General features: G+C 44.9%; 1 protein-coding gene across 8 annotated transcripts in view; it reads left to right on the forward strand.

The window, feature by feature from the left end:
- The window catches only part of adck1 (aarF domain containing kinase 1), a 514,542-nt gene that overhangs the window by 260,535 nt on the left and 230,151 nt on the right, over nucleotides 1-23,856 (forward strand). For all 8 annotated transcript variants that reach the window (XM_041215327.1, XM_041215330.1, XM_041215326.1 and 5 more), the window contains one exon: nucleotides 16,049-16,207. In XM_041215327.1, coding sequence (XP_041071261.1) covers nucleotides 16,049-16,207 — 159 coding nt within the window. The remainder of the gene's footprint in view (nucleotides 1-16,048; nucleotides 16,208-23,856) is intronic.

The raw sequence follows: 23,856 nt of genomic DNA on the forward strand, positions 1-23,856 counted from the left end.
ATGCGCAATAGAGTACTCACTACAACTTACTCACTACAACTTGTTATCCTCCTGGTGGAATCTGGTGGCTATGAGGGCCTCACGTGCTCACCTGCCTCATCTAGCCAGTGCTATGGCCTCTTGCCCTGCAGCCTCAGCTTCCTTGAACTCATCACCCTCATCACCTTCTAGGTCCTCCTCATCAGAGGAGACGTGCAACTCCTCCATCTTGACATCTGACAAGTCCGCCCCCTTTGCAGCGCCAGGTTGTGCAGTGCGCAGCAAGCTGCAATGATCCATGAGGCTTTCCAGGGACTTTACTGGAGTGCTTCGCCAGATCTGTCAGGCATCAGAATCACATCTTCAGGATCCCTATGGTGGGCTCCACCAATGCTTGGTTAGTGCCAGGAGCCTCGTTGTACCTTCTTTCTGCAGGAGTCTGAAGCTGCTGCATGGGTTTCATTAGCCATGTCCTTTGTGGGTACCCTTTGTCCCCAAGGAGCCAGCCCTGGATTCTGTTTGGTTCCTCAAAGATAACCGGAATCTATGATCTACTCGAGATGTTTGAGTTATGGACAGTTCCTGGGTATCTGGCGCAAACCTGCATGGTCAGTTTCTTGTGGTCGCAGACCAGCTGTACATTGAACGACTCCTTTCCGGTTTATGTATTGCAGTGCCTGTTGCCAGGGAGCTTTTATTGCCACATGAGTGTAGTCAATGGCACCCTGCCCCTGTGGGAATCTAGCAATCTCAACAAAGCCTAGTTCTCTGGCTTGCTTGATCTCTGTCAAAGCTGACATAATTGTGGGCCTTGGCAAAAAGGGCACCTGTGATCTCATGTATGCATTTGTGCGTGGACGCTTGAGAGATCCCATAGAGGTCCCCAGTGGAACCCTGGGAGGATCTGGATGGTCTCCTCTTTGCAGTATCAATGTGTCATGAAACTATCATATTTTTCATAATATTATGGCAGGCTTATGGGTGTGAATGCGAATGGTTTGGTCTGCGTGATCGATTGATTTAATTAGACTAGAGATGCTTAGACTACAAGATTGAAATTATCAAAAGAGTTGGGTGTAAAGCAGACTTTAGACATGGAGATTGGTAAACTAGAATGAGGGTTCCACAGATGGGGTATGAATGAAATTTGCATTTTCAGATAAGTGAAGGAGTTGTTTGATTTTCAAAGGAATGGTGTAATGTTTACAAATAACCAGCTAGGAGAGGCAAAGCAATACATTTATTTTTCCCAGAAGTGCTGACCATAATGATGACATGAAAGTTTTTGTATTATGGGAAAAGTAAATTGCCAAATACATGTAGAACAATGGGATTTTACACATTAAAGAGAAAAACATATATGAAGAAGGGCAGAAGGCTATGAGGGGATGACAATGTAAAATGTTGAAAGGTACACCGGGTGTGAAATAGCCTTGGAAAAAACCTCTAACCACTCTGAAGAATTGCTGCACTAGTAACTAAAGTTGTGTTAAAAAGTCTTTGGGATTCCACTGTTGAGTAGGTGCTTGTGGTAACTTTGTTGGATTGCCTATTTAAATTTAAATTCTATTTTGGACTGTTGCCTTAAAGGGGGTGTGTAGTTGAGAGTCGGGTAAATTAGGAATTTTGGGATTTGTTACAATATTAAATAACTGTAATCATATGTATGGGTTTGAATTCTTTGGTTAATGTATAATTTAATTTTTAAAATCACTAAAGGCATTAGTAGACTCATTCCTTCTGAATTCAGTGCACAGATCTTCTCATAATAAATACTGTTGTGATAGCGTGGCCAAGTTTCCTATGTGGATTTGGTCTGCCTGGCACATGCCACATGCCACATCATAACAAATGAGAAAGAGATAAGTGCCAGCCTTAGTCTCCAAGGGTCCTCTTTCTGCCAATGACTCGTCAAGGGCTTTGTTCCTGTGTCGAGAATACTTTCCCCTGAAAGGATGGCCAGTGTGAGGTGTGTATCAAGGTTTGTTCCCCCCAGCCCTAAACATGACATACTGCTATGATATTGCTTTGGCCAGGCGCTTGGACGTGCTGCTTTCAGCCCAGGTGCTGGGAGCCTCAGTTACTACACCCTTGGGAATAATCATGAGGGTAAAGGTTCATTTAGGAAATGAGATTATTTGAGGTGGGCCTGAGTCTTCTCTTTAGTGCACTGTCCAGCGCCAACTTTCTAACAGGCTTCTGGAGTTTGTTCATTTGCCCAATTGCTCTGGAGTTTGTTATTACCCTGGGGAATTTCCATGCTGCGGACAAGGCGTTAAAACAAGAAGATCGACCAGTACCACTTTGTGAGATTAGTCTCTCATGAATGGGCATCATTGCTTCAATCTCCTGATTCCCTGCACTGTCATTGAAAGGTTCCTAATATGTCTCACCGGTGCCTTTCTCCTCATATGCGTGCCAATGTAATAAAACACCCCCCGCCCCACCAAGTACCTGCCCTCCAATCCGCCCACAGAACCCTCACCAGCAGAGCTTCTCTTCATTTTAATTTTGCTCTGTGCCATTACTGCAGTTTGGAAGATGGCGGTGCACAACTCTCACTGCCAGACCAGCTTGGACTCTCCCTGTATGAGTATGGAAACCCCTCTCATCATCCCAGAGGAGCTTCATGTTCAGGTTTCCCTCCCTCATATACCTCCCCATCCACCCCCTGTATTCCTCAATCCTATTTTGCTTCTGCTGCAAGTCCATCTGTTAGCCCCTGAACCTTTTGAAGTGGATGTGCGTATGGCCCTTGTGGACCTCACCCATCCGCATCTTGAACTGTTGAACATATACCCATCCCATCCCCAACCCTCCCCCCAGTCATATGTCTGAGTGCAACCTTCCCCACCCATAACCTCCAGTACAAGCCTAGCCCTGAAGCCCTTTCCTATGCCACAGGCCAGTTCCCCCCTTCCCCAGTGCAGCCCTAACCCTGCAGCCCATTAAAAGGCACCACCATGTTACCGCTGGCCTGGTAAGTGAAGACTTGCCTATGACCCCCTTGAAAGCGATGTGGTGCTGCCTGAATCCCATGAGTGCTGCGTGATGCAAGGTAGACAAACGAACCTCAATGTGATGAGCAAAGTGCAGGTCGCCAGGCGCACGATGCTTATATACGTTGTGAAACAGGTCGTAATAATTGCACGCAGAAGTGCTCTCATGAACAAGCATGGGAGACTGATTCTGGCGAGCGGGGCTTATAATGAGATGCAAATGCATTAACACGACGTTCCCGATGTGCCTTGGCGGGAAACATGGCCTGCCATCGATGGGCGGAGTGGACGATCACAAACTGGTTTCATAACAGTGTAGAACTGATTCTTGGCCTCCTCGTGATATTTTACGCTCCTGTCCGCCATGACACCCGCCATGAATGGGTGCGGAAATTCCCGGCCTAAGATGGGGCTCCACATTTCCGGCCCTGACATCCGTACCAGGTCTCTTCAGAAATGTGGTTCACTCCTGTTCTATAGTGCAGGATCGTCAGGCGAAGCCAAGCCACATCCCCTATTAACAGTATGAGCTGCCATATTTTTGTTACGTTTTCGTTTACTAATACACTGAAAAAGCTTTGGGACATTTAAATAGCTTTGCAGTTTGTGAGTGAGGTAATTGGGTAAGGTGATAGGGTGCAAGCGGGGAAGGGTGAGTAGGGTGGCAGGTGTTAGGTGGCAGGGTGGTGAGGCCAGATCAGGTCAGGTTGGGTCAGGGGTGGGGGGGGACGTCGGAGGGTGGGAAGGTTCAGAGGGGGAGGGGGGAGCTCAGAGGGCGGGGTGATCGGAGGGTCGGGCAGGAGTCATGGGGAAGTCAGAGGGCTGGGGGCTTTGGAAGGTCAGGGGGTTCAGAAGGTTGTGGGGGAGTCAGAGATTCAGGGGAGTCAGAGGGTCGGGTGGAGTCGGATGTTGGGCGGGGTTGTTGGAGGGTCTGGGTGTTCGGGCAGGGGTTGTACTGAAAGGTTGGGGGGATTGTCGGAGGGGGGGGGGTGTCGGTGACTTGGAGGGTCATGGGGGTTTGGAGGGTCGAAGGGGGAGTTTTGCGGGGGGGTGTCAGTGGGATTCAGGAGTGGGGAAGGTGTCAGTTGTGTAGTTACCCAGGAGGTAGACATGGTTTTTACTGTCTAACATTTCCTGAGTAACTATCCAGGTAAGTGAGTTGGAACCCTCTGAAGTCTGTGACCCTAAAGCAGAGCTCGAGACCTTTTCAGAGGGTTCCAGATTCAGGGGAATTGCCCATCGGAAGTTGAAACTTCCCAGGTAATTCCCATGGAATCCTTGCCTTGGGACTTCTGAGGGTTCTTGTAGTGCATCTTCTGGGGTACGTCTGGTTTCTGACCATCTGGAGACCAGAAGATCTGAGCCATAATCTTTGGTTGATTAAGTCCATGCTTATCCAATTAAATACTTCCAGTGGATAGTGACAATACTGTGTCTTCATGCTTATTGTTACTGCCTAGACTTAGAGGGATATGCAAGGCAGTAATTCGACTGAGACTTTTTGGATGACTTTTTAAACCCTGGTCCCTGAGGCTGTCTCTGTTCTGAAAGAGATGCCAAGGCTGAGGTTTCAAAGTGAAGTTGAGGCACTGTATCAGAATCTTTGATGAGTGCTCCATCAGTAAGTTCTACCATTCAGCAGTCTGAATGGGAGCTCAGAGTTAAAAACAGTTGTTGAGAAGGTAAGATAGATTAAGATGGCAGAGAACATTAAGCTGCAGCAAATTTTGACGTAGGGCCTGTTCTTGATGGGCTTTGACCCCGGTGAAATTTCTGGTGGACATATTGGACATAAGCAAATGAGTTGGTCATAATGGGATAATATCAAGCATCCAAATTCTTTTCAATATTGCTCCCACTGTACAAAATGAGTTTGTGAGCTGATCCTGTTGAAATGCCCTGAACCTGGAGAACCTTGGCTTATATCACAGCATTCACTTGATCAACTTGAACGTTTTATTCCGGATTTGTTGCGGAAGTCTACTTCAAACTACTGGATTGAAGGAATCAAAAAATAACCCATAAGCCTGTGAAAGTAAGGAGATGATTGACAAGTAGAGCTCTTTAATGATTGGCCTTCAAGCTCCATTTGACACAGCTGACTGGCTCTTACCAATATGCTGGGTATTTAGATGTGCTTTCCCATTACTAATCCTAATGGTTCGTATAGATTCTGACGGTGTGCCAGGTGAGAGACGTTTGACTACACAAGTGTATCAAGAGCTTCTTGAGGCTGAGGTGACTCTTGCCTCAGGCCTTCTGACTTCACAACTGCCTCACGAGTTGAGTTGGCATCAGGCAGGCTGAGGGTGCATGTGCTGCTACCCTAAAAGAAATGCAGCATATAATTTCGGAAGACTCCTGCCACGCAGGGTGGCCACTGAACAGTAGCAGAGCTGATCTCATAGCACCACCAGGAAGGCCCTGGTGAGGATTTCTTGCCACCCGATACCAACTGTTGGCAAGTTGGCACTGCTCCTTCTCAAGGGCTACCAGACCACTCTGGTGATGTTAAGAAGCACTTCTGCACACAAAAGGAATTTGGAATCTGGAACTCTCTTCCCCACCCCCAAAAAAAACTTTTGAATCTAGGTCAATTGAAAATTTCGGGGCTGAGATTGATAGATTGTGTTAGGTAAGGATATTAAGGATAATGGAACTAAGGCACATGGATGGAGTTATGGTAAATATCAGTCATGGTCTAATTGAATGGTGGAACAGGCTCAAGAGGCTGAATGGTCACCTTCTGCTCCTATGGTCTGTGCATCTAATGAGGAGGAATTAACTTGTCCTGGGACATTTGTGCTTGGAAATGCTGTCATATACCCCACTGATGCCTGCAAAGAGGAAATGAGTTTTTAGATGTTGCAGCATATGAGACCAGTGGGCAACCCCCTATGATTTCTGCCATCTGCTACATGCCTTGGGAGATGGAGCCCAGTTCCTGTGTTTATGTGTGATGCTCGTCGAGCAGTCCTCTTTCCAGAGGAGACCCTTGCACCTCAGCCATTGGCAACCATTCCCCCAGCCTCTGCTCAGGAACAGCTGAGTATGCTTCCACTCCCCACACCTCTAATGTTCTCCTGGTCTGCAACTCTCCCAGTGCAAATTCCTCACCACCACTACCTTTCTGCACTTGGTGAAGGTCTCTGAACTGAAATGAAAGAGTGGTTGAGTGTCATGAGAGGGTGTGTGGCTGTATGTACTGTATTCATGGTAGACTCCTCATTGTTTGAGTAAGTCCAAGCTGTAAATGATTTAATTGTCTCTGTGCGCCATCTCAAGACTGAAGCACCCAATGCGAGATTGGCACAGATGTCCATTGAACTGGCAGTTCATGTTGTCATTGTTGGTGCTTCGGGGAACTTCTGCAACTGCACCAGCTCTGGGCACATTGGATGTTGCGTGTTTGGTGTGGATGGTCCTTGATGCATGCTGAACTAGATTTCAGTGGTTGCCTCCTTGTGGACTCAACGGCTGCAATGTCTTCCCAAGAGAGATGGTCTGCAATGCAGAAGTTTGTAAGACTCTTGTTGAGGGTGTCCTTGTATTATTTTTATTGACCACCTTGAAGTCCTATGCCCTGAGACAGCCCCCCTATAGAAGACCTGCTTCGGATTCTGTAATCATCCATGCGGGAGGCATGGCCTGCCCATCTAAGGAACTTTCTGGAGGGTGTTCTCCATGCTGTTGATTCCAGCACGATGGAGGACCTCATTATTTGTAGTTTTGTCTTGCCATTGAACTCTCACAATAGACCTCCATCCCCAAGGGCTGGCAGGTGGGCAGGAATGGGAGGGGAGGTGCAGTGTGGTGTAAAATCAGGGCCCATGATGGTGATGCCATGCCAGTTGCCTAGCTGCCTGCGCTGGGATTTTACCAGTGACCGAAGAGGCATAGGACAGTCCCCTCCCTTGGCCCTTAAGTGGCCAATTAATGACCACTTAATGGCTTCCTTCTGATGCCCGCTGGCATTTTGTGAGTGGCGGGGCTGCCCAAGCCATGTGGTGAGGCTACCAGGTTTTACCTGATGGAATTTTTGCAGGCTATTGATGGGGGTTGCCCCTCCTGTTTGGGAACCCTATGCCCAACGGAGGCCCCTGTCTGCTCTCTGCTCCCTCGCCACCTCATCCCCAACCCCTGCCCTCCTGAACTTGGTCTTCTGCCCATCATGCCAGGACCTGCTAGATTGGTCGCAGCAAAACTGCCCCCCCCCACCCCCACCCTCCCCCCACCCCTGCCCCCGCTCACCTTGTTATCCAACTCCATAGCTCTTTGGTATTGGGGACTGCCTGCAGTCCCAGCAATGGCCGCTGCTCCCATTGGCGCTGCTGGGACTAGCGATCCAACTGATTGACTGGCAGCTCTCAGAGGGAGGAGTTCCTCCCTGACCCGGGTTGGCAGTTTCGTCTTGAGCCAGCTGATGGCCTGATGGCCGAAAATTAAAGGTTGGCTCACCCCTGACTCATCAGCTGTCTGTAAAACCCATCCCACTGATTATTTTTTTCGTGGTTAACTTCTCAAAGAGCTATCTAAAGCTTGTGAGATCACCCCCTCGATGTTTCAGGGAGCTTTTCCAGTGAGTACCTAATCCTATAGGTCCAGAAGGTCCAGGAATCAATTCCTGGCTTGCACTTAGCTGATCTTAGCTTGGACTATAATACAGTTTTGTTTTGGATTTCCAGCATCCGCAGTTTTTAGTTTTTATCTATAATACAGTTACCTTGGCAACTCTAAATGGCCTTTCCTTCAGCCCTATAACCCACCAAGAAGTCTGTGCTCCTCTAATTTTGGGCCCTTGAACATCCCATATTCTAATTGCTCCACCACTGTTGGCCATATCTTCAACTCCTAGTCTTAAGCTCTGGTTTTCCCTCTCTAAACCTTTCTCGCTCTGACTTTCTCTCCTCCTTTAAGATGCTCTTTGAAACCTACTTCTTTGACCTAGCCTTTGGTCACTGTCCTGATATCTTTGTGGTTTGGTGCCAAATTTTGTGAAGTACCTTGGGATTTTTTTATAATGTTAAAGGCACTATATAAATGCACATGGTTGTTTGGTTAGGAAGGCAAAGATAAACCAAATTGCCTGCTCCTGATAATTAACCAGTGACCTATCACCACCCCTCCTGGTAGTGTTTGTGTTTGAAGGTTGGTGAGACCAGTATTGGGTTTGACTGTGATCCCATTGATAGCGTGACTAACCTCGCATGTGAATAATAGACTGGGCTGAAGCACAGGAGGAAGCCTGTTGCCAATGGTATGATTTTCTGTGAAGATTCAGTGTCTTGAAGAGGTGAAGAAAATTAGCAAGAAAAATAAATTGAATTAAAAACAAAAAGAAAACAGTTTGCAAATTAGAGTTGCACTATTTTCAGTTTTTAATTATGACATTTTAACAGAAAAAGTGAATCAAAATAAAAAAGAGTATTGAGAGCAAGGACTGTATGCATTTCATAATGGTGGTTGTGTTGCAAATAATATGATTGCTGCGCTGATTAATCCTCAAGAAAGCGCTGGATGATGGATATCTGTTTGCCTGCATAACAGTGACTGTACATCAGAGCAATTCATTATACATGGAGCACTGAGATTCCCTCAGATATATGGCAAGGCACAATATAAATGCAAATCTTCCCCTTTTATCTCTTTCGAAGTAGGAATGAAGGTTATAGGTATACATATAGACGCAAGTCAAATGCCTCAGGGAACACAGTGGTTCTAAGATAAGCTAAAAAAAGAGGCGTTCGACAATGCATCCTTCCAGGATTGAATTGTGGAGATTTGAGGATCTTAGAGGATTCTAGAGTTTTGCTTCTTCATGTTTAGGCATCTGGAGTATGTATACTGAACTTTTCCCTCGAGATTAAATAAATGAGGCAAGTCATTTGATAGGGAAGATTGTGCACAGCCTGTGGAAGGAATGGATTAAATGACATCTTTGTTACATGATTTCTTATTAGGGTCGCCAACCCCCTTGGAGTCTTCCGGAATTTCAGTCCCCCGGACACACCTGTGAACAATCCGGGGGGAAAACCATAGAGACAATTTCTTTTTTGGTTTTATAGCACACAGCAACAAGCCCAATGCAACCCTGGCACGATGGCCACAGTGATGGGTAGAGCAGTTTCTGGGGTGCAAATAATTGTTGGTATTGTCACTGCCGTTATTGACTGACCATATCAGGTGGCCAATGGCAGGAGCATGAGGGGTGGTTGGCTAGAAGCAGGAACTTACGAGAGGATTCCTTTTGGAATATGATCCAACTAAAGTCCTACCTTATGTCTATAGTATGTATGCTGACCTTTAGAAACCTGATCTAATTTTGTACAGGGTATTATTTATTAACCAGAATACAGCAATCTCCCTTTAAATCAAATAGCTAACGAGAGACAGCAATCTTCTCATTGTTGCTTCAGGTGATTTAATGGTAATAGACCTGGTTTGTCTTCTGACACATGAAGTATGTTCCTCAGTTATTGCTAGATGGCTCCCATTTTCCTGAGTTTATCTTTTGCAAATGCTGAGCTTGTGATAGAAACAGGTTCTGTATTGCAAGCTGTGCAAATAAATTCAGTATCCCTGGGGCCAGATATAATACAATTGCAAAAGCTTAATAAAATTCATTTTCCCCACAAAAATGTTAGGAAAAAAACACATTCGCAATTGAGAAATGACCATCTGTAAAGGATGGGTTTTACACGTCACTTTCACATTCGTTGCCCAGAATTGATAAGATGGCTCATTGACTGAAGCTAAAGACTACATTTATTTTCTGGCAATGACTTTCAGTTTTCATTTCCTTTTTATATTACAATACTATGAATAAAAATGGCTTCATGTTCTCAGTATATGGGCATCTTTTATATCGATTCCTCTAGTTTCAGTAATTCTAATCAAAGTCAAACCAACAGACAATGTGGATTCAGTATTCTCTTAAACTCAATGGCCCTGAAGTTGTGTATTAAAAACATTTTAAAATTCATCTGAAATTCCTCTCTCTGCTGCCTTTTATGTTTACATAACTCGATCAAAACCTGTATTAGAATAGCGTAGAAAATAATTTTAGGCAAATATTGCCAGTGCACTCCTACCTCAGGATAATCTCAATTTTCATCAATTGCTGCACATATTTAGAATTTACCCATCCCACAACCATCTGACATGAACTGCAGACTGTGGGAATATTCACAATGGAAAAAAGGCAATGCATCTTTCAGATCTTTGTTCTTAGGATGTGGGCAGTGGTGGCAGAACTGTGTTTATCACGCATCTCTAGTTGACCTGAGAAGGTGATGGTTGTTCTCCCTCGGCAAGAGAAGGGTGAGAGGAGATTTGATAGAGGTGTTCAAAATCATGAGTGGTCTGGACAGAGTAGATAGGGAAAACTTGTTCACATTAACAGAAGGGCACAGAACCAGAGGACACTGGTTTAAAGTGTTTGGCAAAAGAATCAAAGATGACATGAGGGGAAAAAGATTACGAAGCAGGTGGGTTAGGGTCTGAAATGCACTGCCTGAGAGTGTGGTGGAGGCAACTTCAAACATGGTTTTCAAAAGGGAATTGGATAAGCACCTGAAAAGTGAAAAAAAAAATTACAGAGCACTGGGGAAAGGCTGGTGAAGTAGGATTAGCTAAATTGCTCTTTCAACGAACTGACACAGGCTCCGACGGGCTGAATGCTCTCCTATGCTGCAATAATTCTATGATTCCCCTTGAATGGCTGTATTTCTTGTGGTGTTGATGCTCCTACAATGGTGTTAGGTAGGGAGTTCCAGCATATCAACTCAGTGACGATGAAGGAATGGTGATATGTGCCTAAGTCAGGTTGGAAGGGAAACTTAGAGGTGTTGGTGTTCCCGTGATATTGTGACTTTAGTCATTTTTGAACGTAGAGGTAGCTGGAGGGAGGTAAGTTGTTGCTAAGTTGCTGGTGGTGTGATACAGTGCATCCTGTCGATCCTACAAACAGTTGCCATGGTGTGTCAGTGATGAACATGATGAATATTGAGCACTGGGGCATCAATCAAGTCAACTTCTCTATTGGATGTTGTTCAGCTGCTTGAGTATTTTTACAGCTGATCCCATCCAGGTGAGCGGTGCATTTTTCATGATGGGCCATAACTTTCAACTAGCATCGGAAAGAGATGGCCCACTGGAATTAGAAGAAATAAACACATACTTACCAGCCCTTGAAAATTACGTTGACACTTCTGTTTGCCAGAACTGCCTGGGGCCTGCATTGAAAGACTCCTCGTAGGCCAAGTGGAGCTCCGGTGGATTCAAGGAGACCATGCCCCCTTTTTTGATGGGATATTGAAACAGCTTTTCCGTGTGTTAATATATGAGTGACTGGGTGAATATATAGCTGTGTAAGTAGATAGGGTGGCAGCTAGGTATGGTGGTAGATGGGTAGGGTGGCAGGTGGGTGAGGTGGTAGGTAGGCCGGAGGGTAGTTGGGTCAGATTGGATGAGGTTGTCTGGTTGGGGGCTAGTCAGATCTGGCTGGGGGTGAGGGGCGGGGGGGAGGGTGGGTGGTGGGGGCTAGTCAGGTTTGGACGGGGGAAGGTAAGACTGTCGGGGAGAGTTGGTTGGTGGGGACTAGTCAACTCAGGTTGGTGGGAGATTGGGAGGAGTATGATGCTGGGGGCTAATCAGGTCGGGTTGGGCAGAGTCAGGGTTGGGGGGAGTTGGGTGATGGGGGCGAGTCAGGTGAAGTCGGGAAGTTGGGGGCTCAGGTGGGAGTGTCAGATGGTGGGGCTTAGTCAGATCGGGTTTGGTGGGGGGCACGGTCTGAGGGTTGAGGAAGGAGTCGGGGTATCAGTTGTATAGTTACCCAGGAGTTCAACTCGGATTTTTCTGTCTAACGTTTCCTGGGTAACTATCCAGGTTAAGTAAGTCAGGATTGTCCGAAGTCTCTGACTCTAACTCAGAGTCAGAGACTTTTTTTGGAGGGCCCCTGGGGGAATTGCCCATTGGGACTACAAATTTCCCAGGCAATTCCCACAGAGCCGTTGCTTCAGGATTTTTCAAAGGTCTCAAAACACGTTTGGGGAATATATCTGGTGTCTGACAATCTGGAGACTCGAAGATTTGGGCCCATATTATGTGATTTGAATGTTACCTGCCAATTGCCAATGCAAATACAGATGTCATGCATACCTTATAGGAGGCTGGTTGGATAGCTTCATTATTAGAAGAATTGTGAAAGAAAGTAAGCAGTTGTCAATGTCCAAATTCTTAACTTATGATGCAGGGGTAGGTCATTGATGAAGGAGTTGAAGATACTTGGTCTAAGGATACATACCTGAGGAGCTCTTTCAGGGATGGCCTGAGGCTGTAATAACTGGCCTTCCTTTGTGTTATGCATGACTCCAGACACTGGAGGCTTTTCCTTCTGACCCCCATTGTTTTCATTTTTTCAACAGCGTCTTTGTACCACACTCAGTTGAAAGCTGCCTTGATGTTGAGGGCAGGTGTTCCCATTTCTCTCCCAGCTTCCTTCCTTAACTTATTTCTTTCAGTACTGTTCAGTTGAATGATTTTTTGGGGACATTGGCGAACCAACTGCGCTGTCATGTCAATCTGAAACCTTTTAATGGTTATTTCTCTGGTGCTAGCCCACAAAATATCGTATTTATTGAATGAATTTTCCTCACTTTCCCTAATGGGATTTAAACACACTCGGAGTCACTGACACCAGACTTTTTATTTTAATCATTCATGGGTTGTTGATGTTGCTGTTAATCCCTAATTGCCCTTGAGCAGATGAGCCACCTCCTTGAACCACTGCAGCCCATGTGTTGTGGTTGCAGCCACCGTACTGTTTATGGCTTACAATATTTATTATATGGGACCAAGATCAAATACACACAATATCTTTAAATAGGAGACATTCAGAGAAATAAAACAATACAACCATCTTTACTTTCTCTGGGTAGAGACCTTTGTTTTTGTGCCTTTCTGTCCTGAGCTGTGTTACAAATTATTAAAGAATAAAGCTTGAGACCTTATAGTATGCGTCTCATGAAACATTGTCATTATTCCATTGTGACTAATACTCTTATTTCTTAGCAAAACAACAGATGCCACATGTTTTTATCCTGCTGACCATTATTCCATCCCTTAGCTCCAAGCTGCCTAGACTAAGGTTTCCCAAACATGACTTTGAAGACAATCACGAATATTGTATCCTGTATGTCAGCAGAAAATTAAAACATGGAATCAGCTAAAGGTGCACCCTGACACCCGAAACATTATAACATCCTGGGAATGAGCAACTTTTAACCATGAGTGTTGCTGAAAAAAGAGACATGATGTTTAAGCTTCGCCTTGTACTCATCAGGACAGAACATTACCAATAGTAAAGGGAACAACAGTTTATACTGCATGAGAAGAGAGTGCTGATTGGTTGGCAAGTGGACTGTGGTTGAGGTGTTGCCATGGAAAATGCAGTAGGAACGGTTAACTGCCAAGCTTTTGTTCACATTCAAACCAGGCAGGTTGACCCTGATTGGTCAAAGCATTGCCATGGGGAATGAACCAAGGAATGGTTTAACTTTTAACCATTTCATTCAGCATTTCCATCATAAAGTCAGAAATGGGGATGATCACTGATGATTGCACTATGTTCAGCGCCATTCGCGACTCCTCAGATGCTGAAGCAGTCCAAATGCAGCAAGAGCTGGACAATATCCAGGCTTGGGCAGACAAGTGGCAAGCAACATTCGCACCACACAAGTGTCAGGCAATGACCATCTCCAGCAAGAGAGAATCTAACCATCACCCCTTGATGTTCAATGGCATTACCATCACTGAATCCCCCGCTATCAATATCCTGGGGGGGGTTACCATTGACCAGAAACTGAGCTGGACTAGCCATATAAATACTGTGGCTACAAGAACAGGTCAGAGGCTCAGAATACTGCAATCAGTAACTCACCTCCTGACTCCCCAAAGCCTGTCCACCATCTACAAGGCACAAATCAGGAGTGTGTTGGAATACTCCCCACTTGCCTGGATGAGTCCAGCTTCCACAACACTCAAGAAGCTTGACACTGTCCAGCACAAAGCAGCCCGCTTGACTGGCACCACATCCACAAACATTCGCTCCCTCCACCACCGACAGACAGTAGCAGCAGTGTGTACCATCTACAAATTGCACTGCAAGAATTCACCAAGGCTTCTTCGACAGTACCTTACAAACCCATGACCACTACCACCTAGAAGAACAAGGGCAGAAGATGGATGGGAACGCCACCACCTGGAAGTTCCCCTCCAAGTCAGTCACCATCCTGACTTGGAAATATATCGCCGTTCCTTCACTGTTGCTGGGTCAAAATCCTGGAGCTCCCTTCCTAACAGCACCATATGGCCTGCAGCGGTTCAAGAAGGTAGCACAGCACCATGTTCTCAAGGGCAACTAGGGATGGGCAATAAATAAATAGCCAACGAAGCCCACATCCCATGAATGAACAGAAAAAAAAGAAACCAAAATCCTAACTCATGTGAGGCTAAACCAAATTCTAATCCAACGGATATATACATGACTAAGGTACCTTATACCAATTACTCATCCAATGGTTCTGCATATTCTTATACTTTTTTTGAAGTGCTAATGAAGGTGAGGAAACAAACATATTTTCAAAGCTTGCCATCAAACATCTATATAAAGCTCTCACAGATCAGGTTCTGTAGGAGACCACACAAAGAATAAAGCTGCATTCCCCTTCCCGCACACCCTCCTACCCCCCAATCAATGTGCTTTAACTCTGATCATTGCACCAGTTGATATATCTAATTGTAGTACTGGTTATTTAGAGAAGTTGTGCTGTACCATCTGTCCTATCTTGGATTGTGCTTGTTGTATGTGCTGTATTTGTACCTTTTATATGTCATTCCATCATAAATGCTGCAGTGGAAATAAAAGCACAATCAGGAAACCTTGCAGGACATCACCTGGAAAAGCATTAGTCCATCACACGTGTGAAAGAAACACAAATACTGCCTCCACTTTTTGTCAAAGACATGTGTTATTAACACAGTCGGTACTAGTAAGCAGTGTCGCTAAGCCTTTGTGCTCATGTAGTATGATGAAGATGAAAGCAATCCTCAGATTTTGGCTTTTCCTAGCTGATTTTCAAAATTCTATAGCTTTAGCTTTTCCCCCATCAGTATATTTAAGCAGGATATTCTTTGAGGCATATTTATCCTGTAGAATGCTGTGATTGTGATTATCATTCCACGATTTTCTTTCCCTCTCCTCCCCACTCCCCCTAGAAACCCTGAGGACATTTACTATGATCTGATTCCATGATCGCCATTTCAGCTTTTGGTAATTGCCCTTAATGGCAGTTCTTCATGTAGGGAGTGCCTACATGGGCGCATTTTGTACAAAGGCTAGTTGACTTTTCAAATTAAGTTTGAGAATAAATGGTACCTTGCGAGAGAAAGATTGAGGCAGCTTGGTGTGAAGTTAGAATTTGTCTGTCAGGAAAGGGGCAAATTTGTGATTGGCCTATATGCTACTTTGTGCACTGCAGCAATTCACCTAACTATGCAGCGCCTCATAGTCATGTCACTTGTATCACCAAGGAGGGCAGAACACCAGTATCATAACACCAACACTTCCTGTTTCGCACACAACAACTTGCATTTATATAGTGCCTCCCTCAATGCTTTTGGTTGCTTCACAGGAGCATTGTCAAAAGGAATTTGACTCGGAGCCACATAAGGAGATATTAGGACTGGTGACCAAAAGCTTGGTCAAAGTTTGATTTTAAGAAGTAAATTAGAGGAGGAAAGAGAGGTTCGTAGACTTTTGGATGTCTAACTTTGGAAGTTAGAGAAGGTTATGGAAGCTAGTGGGATAAATGCTTCCTGGGGAGAGAAGGCTTGAGGGAACTTTCTATGAAGGTGGATACATGGCATTGGTTTGTCAGAAAAGTGCAACTTTGTTGAGACTAGAGAATTTTTACCATTTCTAAAAATTTGAAAAACTAAAGAGATCAGAGTGGTCTACTTTACTTCTCCATGTGATGGATAACCAACAAAAACTGCTTGCATTTTCACAGATTCATGAGCTATTTGTCAGCTTTGAAGAAACTCCACTGGGTGCAGCATCCTGGGCCCAAGTCCACAAGGCAGTGTTACATGATGGAAGCACAGTGGCAGTCAAAGTCCAGCATCCAAAAGTTCGGGATCAATGTGCCCAGGACATCATTTTAATGGAGGTAAATGGAAAAGTTTGATCAAACCTTTCGAAGCAAAGACAATGACATTTGGAGTAATTCAGATAACTGGATCCCTAAGAACAACACATGCACTGGTTTGTCTTGCTTTTGAATTCCTCCGACTCTGGCCTCTTGAGCACCCCTGATTTTAATCACTCTGCCATTAGTGCTGTGCCTTTAGCTGCCTCGGCCCCAAGCTTCGGAATCCTCTCCCTAAGCCTCTCACCCCTCTCCCTCCTCTTTTAAGACACTCCTTAAATCCTACCTCTTTGACCAAGCCCTTGTCACCTGTCAAAACATCTCCTTATGTAGCTCAACATCAAATTTTGTTGTTAACACTCCTGTGAAGCATATTGGGACGTTTCACTGTGTTAAAATGTAAGCTGTTGTTACCTTATTTTTACAGGAAATTCATGCCTTATGTTTTCCATGCCTTACACTGCAATGGTTACTTCAGCATCCTTAAGTCACCATACCTTAAGGAACAAGCAAGACAATTATTTTATTACATAGACAGTACAGCACAGAAACCGGCCATTTGGCTCACCCTGTCTATGCTGACATTTATGCGTGCCATGAATCTTCTCCCACCAGTCTTCATCTAACCCTATGAGTGTTTTCTTCTATTCCTTTCTCTGTCTTATCTAGCTTCCCCTTAAATGCATCCTTGCCAATTGTCTCGGCTATTCATTGTGGTAGTGGAATTGACATTCTAACCACTTTCTGGGTGACTATCTTATGTTTATGGCCCCTAGTTTAGGCCTCCCTTATTAGTAGAAATATCTTTACATCTACTTTATCAAACCCCTTTATAATTTGAAAGACCTTTATTAGATCACCCCTCTCCTCTTTTCTAAAGAAAATAATTCCAAAAGAAATATACCATCATCTTCAGAGCCATAATGATCAGGAATGGGCTATGGCAGTGGTTGGTACTGGCCAGAAACCCACATGTAGTGAGGTCAAATACCAATGTGTTAAAAATGATTTATTCATTCATGGGAGGTGGGTTTTGCTGCCAAGTCCAGCATTTATTGCTCACATATAATTGCCCTTGAGAAGGTGGTGGTGAGCTGTTGTCTTGAACCACTGCAGTCCCTGGTGTAGGTACACCCACAGTGATATTAGAAAGGAATTTTGATCCAGTGACAATGAAGGAAGAGTGATATAGTTCCAAGTCGGGATGGTGTTTGACTTGGAGAAGAACTTGCATCTGGTGGTGTTCCCAAGAACCGGCCCTTTTTCTTGTAGGTGGTAGGGGTTGCAGGTTTGGAAGGTGCTATCGAAGGAGCCTTGGTGAGTTGCTGCAGTGCATCTTGTAGATGGTGCACCTGCAGCCACTGTCTGCTATTGATGGAGGGATTGAATATTTAAGGTGATGGATGGATTAAGTTGTGACTTTGAATTTACTACATCTGGCGACTTTGTGGCTAGCACCAGAACAAAATGTCCATAGGAAGAAAGCACTGGATTTGCATTAAATTAAAAAAATCTAAGAGAACCTTCTCCCCTGTGTGGCCTACACGTGATTGTAATCCCAAGTCGAAAGGCCACCATGACCTTCACTGGACAACTAGGCAGGGACAAGTAATCCTGGCTTTGTCAGAATCACCCACATCGTCAGAGAAATGAAAAAAAAAACAACCCATCGGTTGGATGTTGAGTGCAGCTTCCTCTTCTCTGTGGCAATGACGAACCCTAACTCCAATCTCACTACAGTCCTGGGTGCCCAGACTAGGTGAGCGATTCCTGATGGCTGATCACTGAGGAGAATTGATGAAAGATAGGGAACAGTTCTCCTTCCCCTGTCACCACCTCACCTTCCTTGTCAGGCATGAGTGAGAGGTACTGATGGAAGAGGAGGTGGGGAAGGGATGGGAAAGGATCTTTAAGGGACTGCCCATACATGAGGTAATTAGGAAGCTGGCAGATGGGGACACTAATTGACATAAACCTTAATCAATTCACTTTGTGTGTTTTCATACAGACTACCATTATTAAAGCACTCTTGCTTCTGTTCCATGTAAGCTAAGGATTATAAAACCTGTCATGTCTTTTTTATTTAAAGAGCAGCTATTCCTTAATGATAGGTATTTATTTATCCTCTTGTTGCCTGGATTGGTTCAGTTTGTTCTCATCGTTATTGCTCTATATACCCACATGGGACAGAAGTCCAATTGGTCAATATTCTAACTATGGTTCTGTCCAGGTTGACACCCCGAATATATGGTTTTGCAGGTTATTTTTCTTCAGATATTTCCATTTCGCTCCAAGATCCACCAGCTGCTGTCTAATGAGATACAAGGGTGACTGTTCTTCAAACTTGGGCATTGAAAGTCAGCAGACCACTTGAGCTCCTGCCCCCACTTGGTGTCCACATGTATACACTTGCTGTTACTTAATTTTCTTGCTTTTAGATTCCTCTGTGGTCTTTCTCCAACCGATCTCTTTAACCTCCTGCAGCCCTGCAAACTCTTCTCCCTCCCTGAGATCTCTGCCTCCCTCCAAATCTGACCTCATATGCACCCCCCGTTTTAATTGCTTCACCAATGGCGGCCGTGCCTTTAGCTGTCTAAGCCCTAAGCTCTTGAATTCTCTCCCTAAACCTCTCTGCCTTTCTACCTATCTCTCTTCTCCTTTAAGGCACACATTAAAATCTAAATCTTTGACCAACCTGATTTAACATTTCCTTTAGGGGCTCAGTGTCAAATATTGTCTGATAGCACCCCTGTGAAGCACCCTAGGATGTTTTGCTATATTGAAGGTGCTCTAAAAATGCAAGTTTTTGTTGTTTTTGGGGGTGGTGAAGCTAATTTGTCATGCTGGCATCTGTTGCCTAAGCTGCGATCGACTAACTCAGCACAACCTCTTCCGGTGTGTGTTACTTTGTACCATATTGGGCAGCAGCCATTACCTCTGTCCTATGGTGGATGTGAAATCATTGCATAGTAGTTGAATTTTGTCTAGATTAAGGGGCATGGATAAAAATAGCTGTTATTCAAATTGGGAATTTAAGCCTTATCAACCTGAGGTAGAAGTCTACTGGTGAATCTGTCATTCGCTCATGTTTGGACATAAAATAAACATTGGCTAGGTTTTTTTATATTCTTTCTTGGGATGTGGACGTCGCTGGCTAGACCAGAGTTTGTTGCCCATCTCTCATTGCCCTTGAGAAGGTGGCGGTGAGCCACCTTCTTGAACCACTGCAATCCATCTGGTATGACTTTTCTGTAGCAGTTTCGTTCAGCCGAGTGGCTTGTTAGGTTATTTCAGAGGGCAGTTAAAAGTCAACCAATTTGCTGTGGTTCTGGACTCAAGCCAGGTAAGGATGGCAGATTTCCTTCCCTAAAGGATATTAGTGAACCAGATGAGTTTTTTACACAATCAGTAATAGTTTTATGGTCACCATTACTGATACTAGCTTTCAGTTCCAGATTTATTACCTAACTCCACCAGCTGCTGTGGTAGACTCTGAACCCTTGTGCCCAGAGCATATGTCTGGGCCTCTGGATTACTAATCCAGTGCCATTACTACTACTCTACTACCTCCCTCTAAGTTACGTGTTCTGAGATGGTCAGAATTAAGTCACAGAAGATGTTATATTAATGTGTGTTTTTCCTTTCTACAAAAGCATGGGTGAACATGGGATTTGCTGGCCTGCTTGACTTCATTTCCCAGATGTCTCCGCACCTTTCTTTCCTTCCCCCCCTGAGCATCTGACCATGAAAGAAGGAGTGCTGCCATATCCCAAAGGAAATTTTCCATTTTACTGAAAAAGTTACAATATAGGAAAGCAAAATGGTCAAATCGACAGGAAAGTGCTCATTAGACACCCAAATAATCAATGGAGGAGTAGGAACAAAGGAACAGAAGTAGGCCATTCAGCTCTTTCAATCTGTCCCTTCATTCAATTCGGTCATAGCTGATCTGGAACTTGACTTCATCTACCTGCTTTAATTCTGTAACGTTTGCCTCACAAAAACTTACCAATCTCAGTTTTGAAATTTTCAATTTACCCCCAGCCTCCAACATTTTTTAGGGAGAGAAACTATGCATCAACACATTTCTCAAGTTAGGTTCAGATGACAAAGGTCTATTTTGTCTCATCCACATTACTGACCTGTCTTCCTATTCAAGTATCTAGTTCAATTAGTTCAGTGTTGCGATGTCAGCCTGTGAAAGCAACCCAATGTATGGACTGTCGGTCTGAGGCTAGGGAAGAGGATCAGAGTGAAGGTGTCAAAATGGACCTTTGTCATCTGAACCTAACTTGTGAAATGTGTTGAAAGTTATGGATGAAGACTTTGAGCAAGTGAATAGCTTCAAGTACCTGGGGGTTTATGAGGTAGAAGGTGGAAGTATGGGAATGGGATTTAAGCAATGGATTTTCTCTGGTTGGTGTAATTGGAAGAAGTACAGCAGCGTCATGTGATAGAAAAGTATTGCTGAAACTGAAAAGAAGAATCCATGAGGCAATTGTGAGACTGGCCATGTTATATAGTGAAGTAAGTTGGGTAACGTCATGAAGAGAGGAACTATGGCTGGATACCAATGAGGTGCAGATGCTGAGATGGATGTATGGAGTGATGAGAAAGGACAAAATCAGGAATCGGCACATCAGGGGGTCAGTGAAGATCGTGGGAGCATCGAAGAAAGTGGCTGAGAAGAGATTGAAATAGTATGGCCATCTGTTAGAGAGAGACAGAAAACGTAGTGATGTTAAGTGATGGAGATAGGACTGCCAGGAAGACGGAAAAGAGGAAGACCTAAGACCAGAAGGGAAGATGTGTTGGTGAGAGATTTAAAGACAATGGGATTGGAAGAGGAATGGGTGACTGAAAGGAGGGGGTGCAGAAGGGTGATCAACCAGCATTGTGGTGATCTCAAATAAAATGGGAGATGCTGAAAGAAGAAATTGTGATGTCAACCTACTTTTCTATCAGCTTGCTCTACATATCTCAATTGTGATTGTGGCATATGTGGACTTAATGAGAGATGCAAGCTTGAGTTCCAAAGTGAAAAGCATATTTCTTCAATGTTTCCCAAAACTGGTAATAATGAAACCGCTTCTGTGTTTTGCTGTTTCCTTGAGCTGGTAGAAAAATTCTGGAGAAAATAAGGGAGGAGAAACTCGACCTATTGGAACTATAAAGTGACCATGATCTAAGGACAGTGAGGAAGATAAAACTGATTGTAAAAAAGATTTCGTTAGTAAGAGAGCAAAATCCTCTTAGATGCGCCCTGCTGGTTCAAATGATGGGTTAGAAGATGAGCTTTATCATAACATTGGAAAGCAAGAAATGAGTAAAACCCGCAGTCCATTAAGTTCACCTGATCATTGATCATCACAATTTGCCTGTTTACTTTTTTTTTTATTCATTCACGGGATGTGGGCTTCCCTGGCTGGGCCAAAATTTATTGCTCATCCCTGGTTGCCCTTGAGAAGGTGGTGGTGAGCTGCCTTCCTGAACTGCTGCAGTCCATGTGGTGTAGGTACACCCACAGTGCTGTTAGGAAGGGAGTTCCAGGATTTTGACCCAGCGACAGTGAAGGAACGGCGATATATTTCCAAGTCAGAATGGTGAGTGACTTGGAGGGGAACTTCCAGGCGGTGGTGTTCCCATCTATCTGCTGCCTTTGTCCTTTTAGGTGGTAATGGTTGTGAGTTTGGAAGGTGCTGTGCAAGGAGCCTTGGTGAATTCCTGCAGTGCACCTTGTAGATGGTACACATTGCTGCCACTGTGCGATGGTGGTAGAGGGAGTGAATGTTTGTGGATGTGGTGTCAATCAAGTGGACTGCTTTGCCCTGGACAGTGTCCAGCTTCTTCAGTGTTGTAGGAGCTGCACTCATCCAGGCAAGTGGGGAGTATTCCATCACACTCCTGGTTTGTGCCTTGTAGATGGTGGACAGCCTTTGGGGAGTCAGGAAGCGAGTTACTCATGACACAATTCCTAGCCACTGACCTGCTTTTGTAGCCACAGTATTTATATGGCTAGTCCAGTTCAGTTTCTGGTCAATGGTAACCTTCCCCCACCCTCCGCCGTGCGCCCCCCCCCCCCCCCACCAGGATGTTGATAGTGGGGGATTTAGTGATGGTAATGCTATTGAACACCAAGGGGCGATGGTTGGATTCTCTCTTGTTGGAGATGGTCACTGCCTGACACTTGTGTGTTGTGAATGTTAGTTGCCACTTATCAGCCCAAGCCTGGATATTGTCCAGGTCTTGTAACGTTTGGACGTGGACTGCTTCAGTATCTTAGGAGTCACGAATTGTGCTGAACATTGGGCCAATTATCAGCAAATATCCCCACTTCTAACCTTATGATGGAAGGAAGGTCATTGATGAAGCAGCTGAAGATGGTTGGGCCTAGGGCACTATCCTGAGGAACTCCTGCAGTGATGTCCTGGAGCTGAAATGACTGACCTCCAACACCACAACCAACTTTGTTTGTGCTAGGTATGACTCCAACCTGTGGAGAGATTTCCCCCTGATTCCCATTGACTCCAGTTTTGCTGGGGCTCCTTGGTGCCACACGGTCAAATGCTGCCTTGATGTCAAGGGCAGTCACCCTCACATCACCCTGGGAGTTCAGCTCTTTTGTCCATGTTTGAACCAACGCTGTAATGAAGTCAGGAGCTGAGTGGCCCTGGTGGAACCCAACCTGAGTGTCAGTGAGCAGTTTATTGCTACACAAGTGCCACTTGATAGTATTGTTGATGACCCCTTCCATTACTGTACTGATGATAGAGAGTAGACAGATAGGGCGGTAATTGGCTGGGTTGGATTTGTCCTGCTTTTTGTGTACAGGACATACCTGGGCAATTTTCCACATAGCCAGGTAGATGGCAGTGTTATAGCTGTACTGGAACAGCTTGGCTAGGGGCGCGGCAAGTTCTGGAGCACAAGTCTTCAGTACTATTGTCGGAATGTTGTCAGGGCCCATAGCCTTTGCAGTATCCAGTGCCTTCAGCTGTTTCTTGATATCACATGGAGTGAATTGAATTGGCTGAAGACTGGCATCTGTGATGTTGGGGACCTCCAGAGGAGGCCAAGATGGATCATCCACTTTGCACTTCTGGCTGAAGATTGTTGCGAATGCTTCAGCCTTATCTTTTGCACTGATGTGCTGGGCTCCTCCATCATTGGGGATGGGGACATTTGTGGAGCCTCCTCCCCCAGTGCGTTGTTTAATTGTCCACCACCATTCATGATTGGATGTGGCAGGACTGCAGAGCTTAGATCTGATCCATTGGTTGTGGAATCGCTTAGCTCTGTCTATCACTTGCTGCTTATCCTGTTTGGCAAGTAAATTTTATAGCTTCACCAGGTTGACGCCTCATTTTTAGGTATGCCTGGTGCTGCTCCTGGCATGCTCTTCTGCACTCTTCATTGAACCAGGGTTGGTTTGATGGTAATGGTAATGTGGGGGGTATACTGGAGCATGAGGTTGCAGATTGTGTTCGAGTACAATTCTGCTGCTGCTGATGGCCTACAGCACCTCATGGATGCCCAGTCTTGAGTTGCTAGATCTGTTCGAAACCTATCCCATTTAGTACGGTGGTAGTGCCACACAACACGATGGAGGGTATCCTCAATGTGAAGGCGGAACTTCATCTCCACAATGACTGTGCGGTGGTCACTTCTAC

The sequence above is a fragment of the Carcharodon carcharias genome, chromosome 20 (assembly GCF_017639515.1).
Source record: "Carcharodon carcharias isolate sCarCar2 chromosome 20, sCarCar2.pri, whole genome shotgun sequence".
Classification (NCBI taxonomy): domain Eukaryota; kingdom Metazoa; phylum Chordata; class Chondrichthyes; order Lamniformes; family Lamnidae; genus Carcharodon; species Carcharodon carcharias.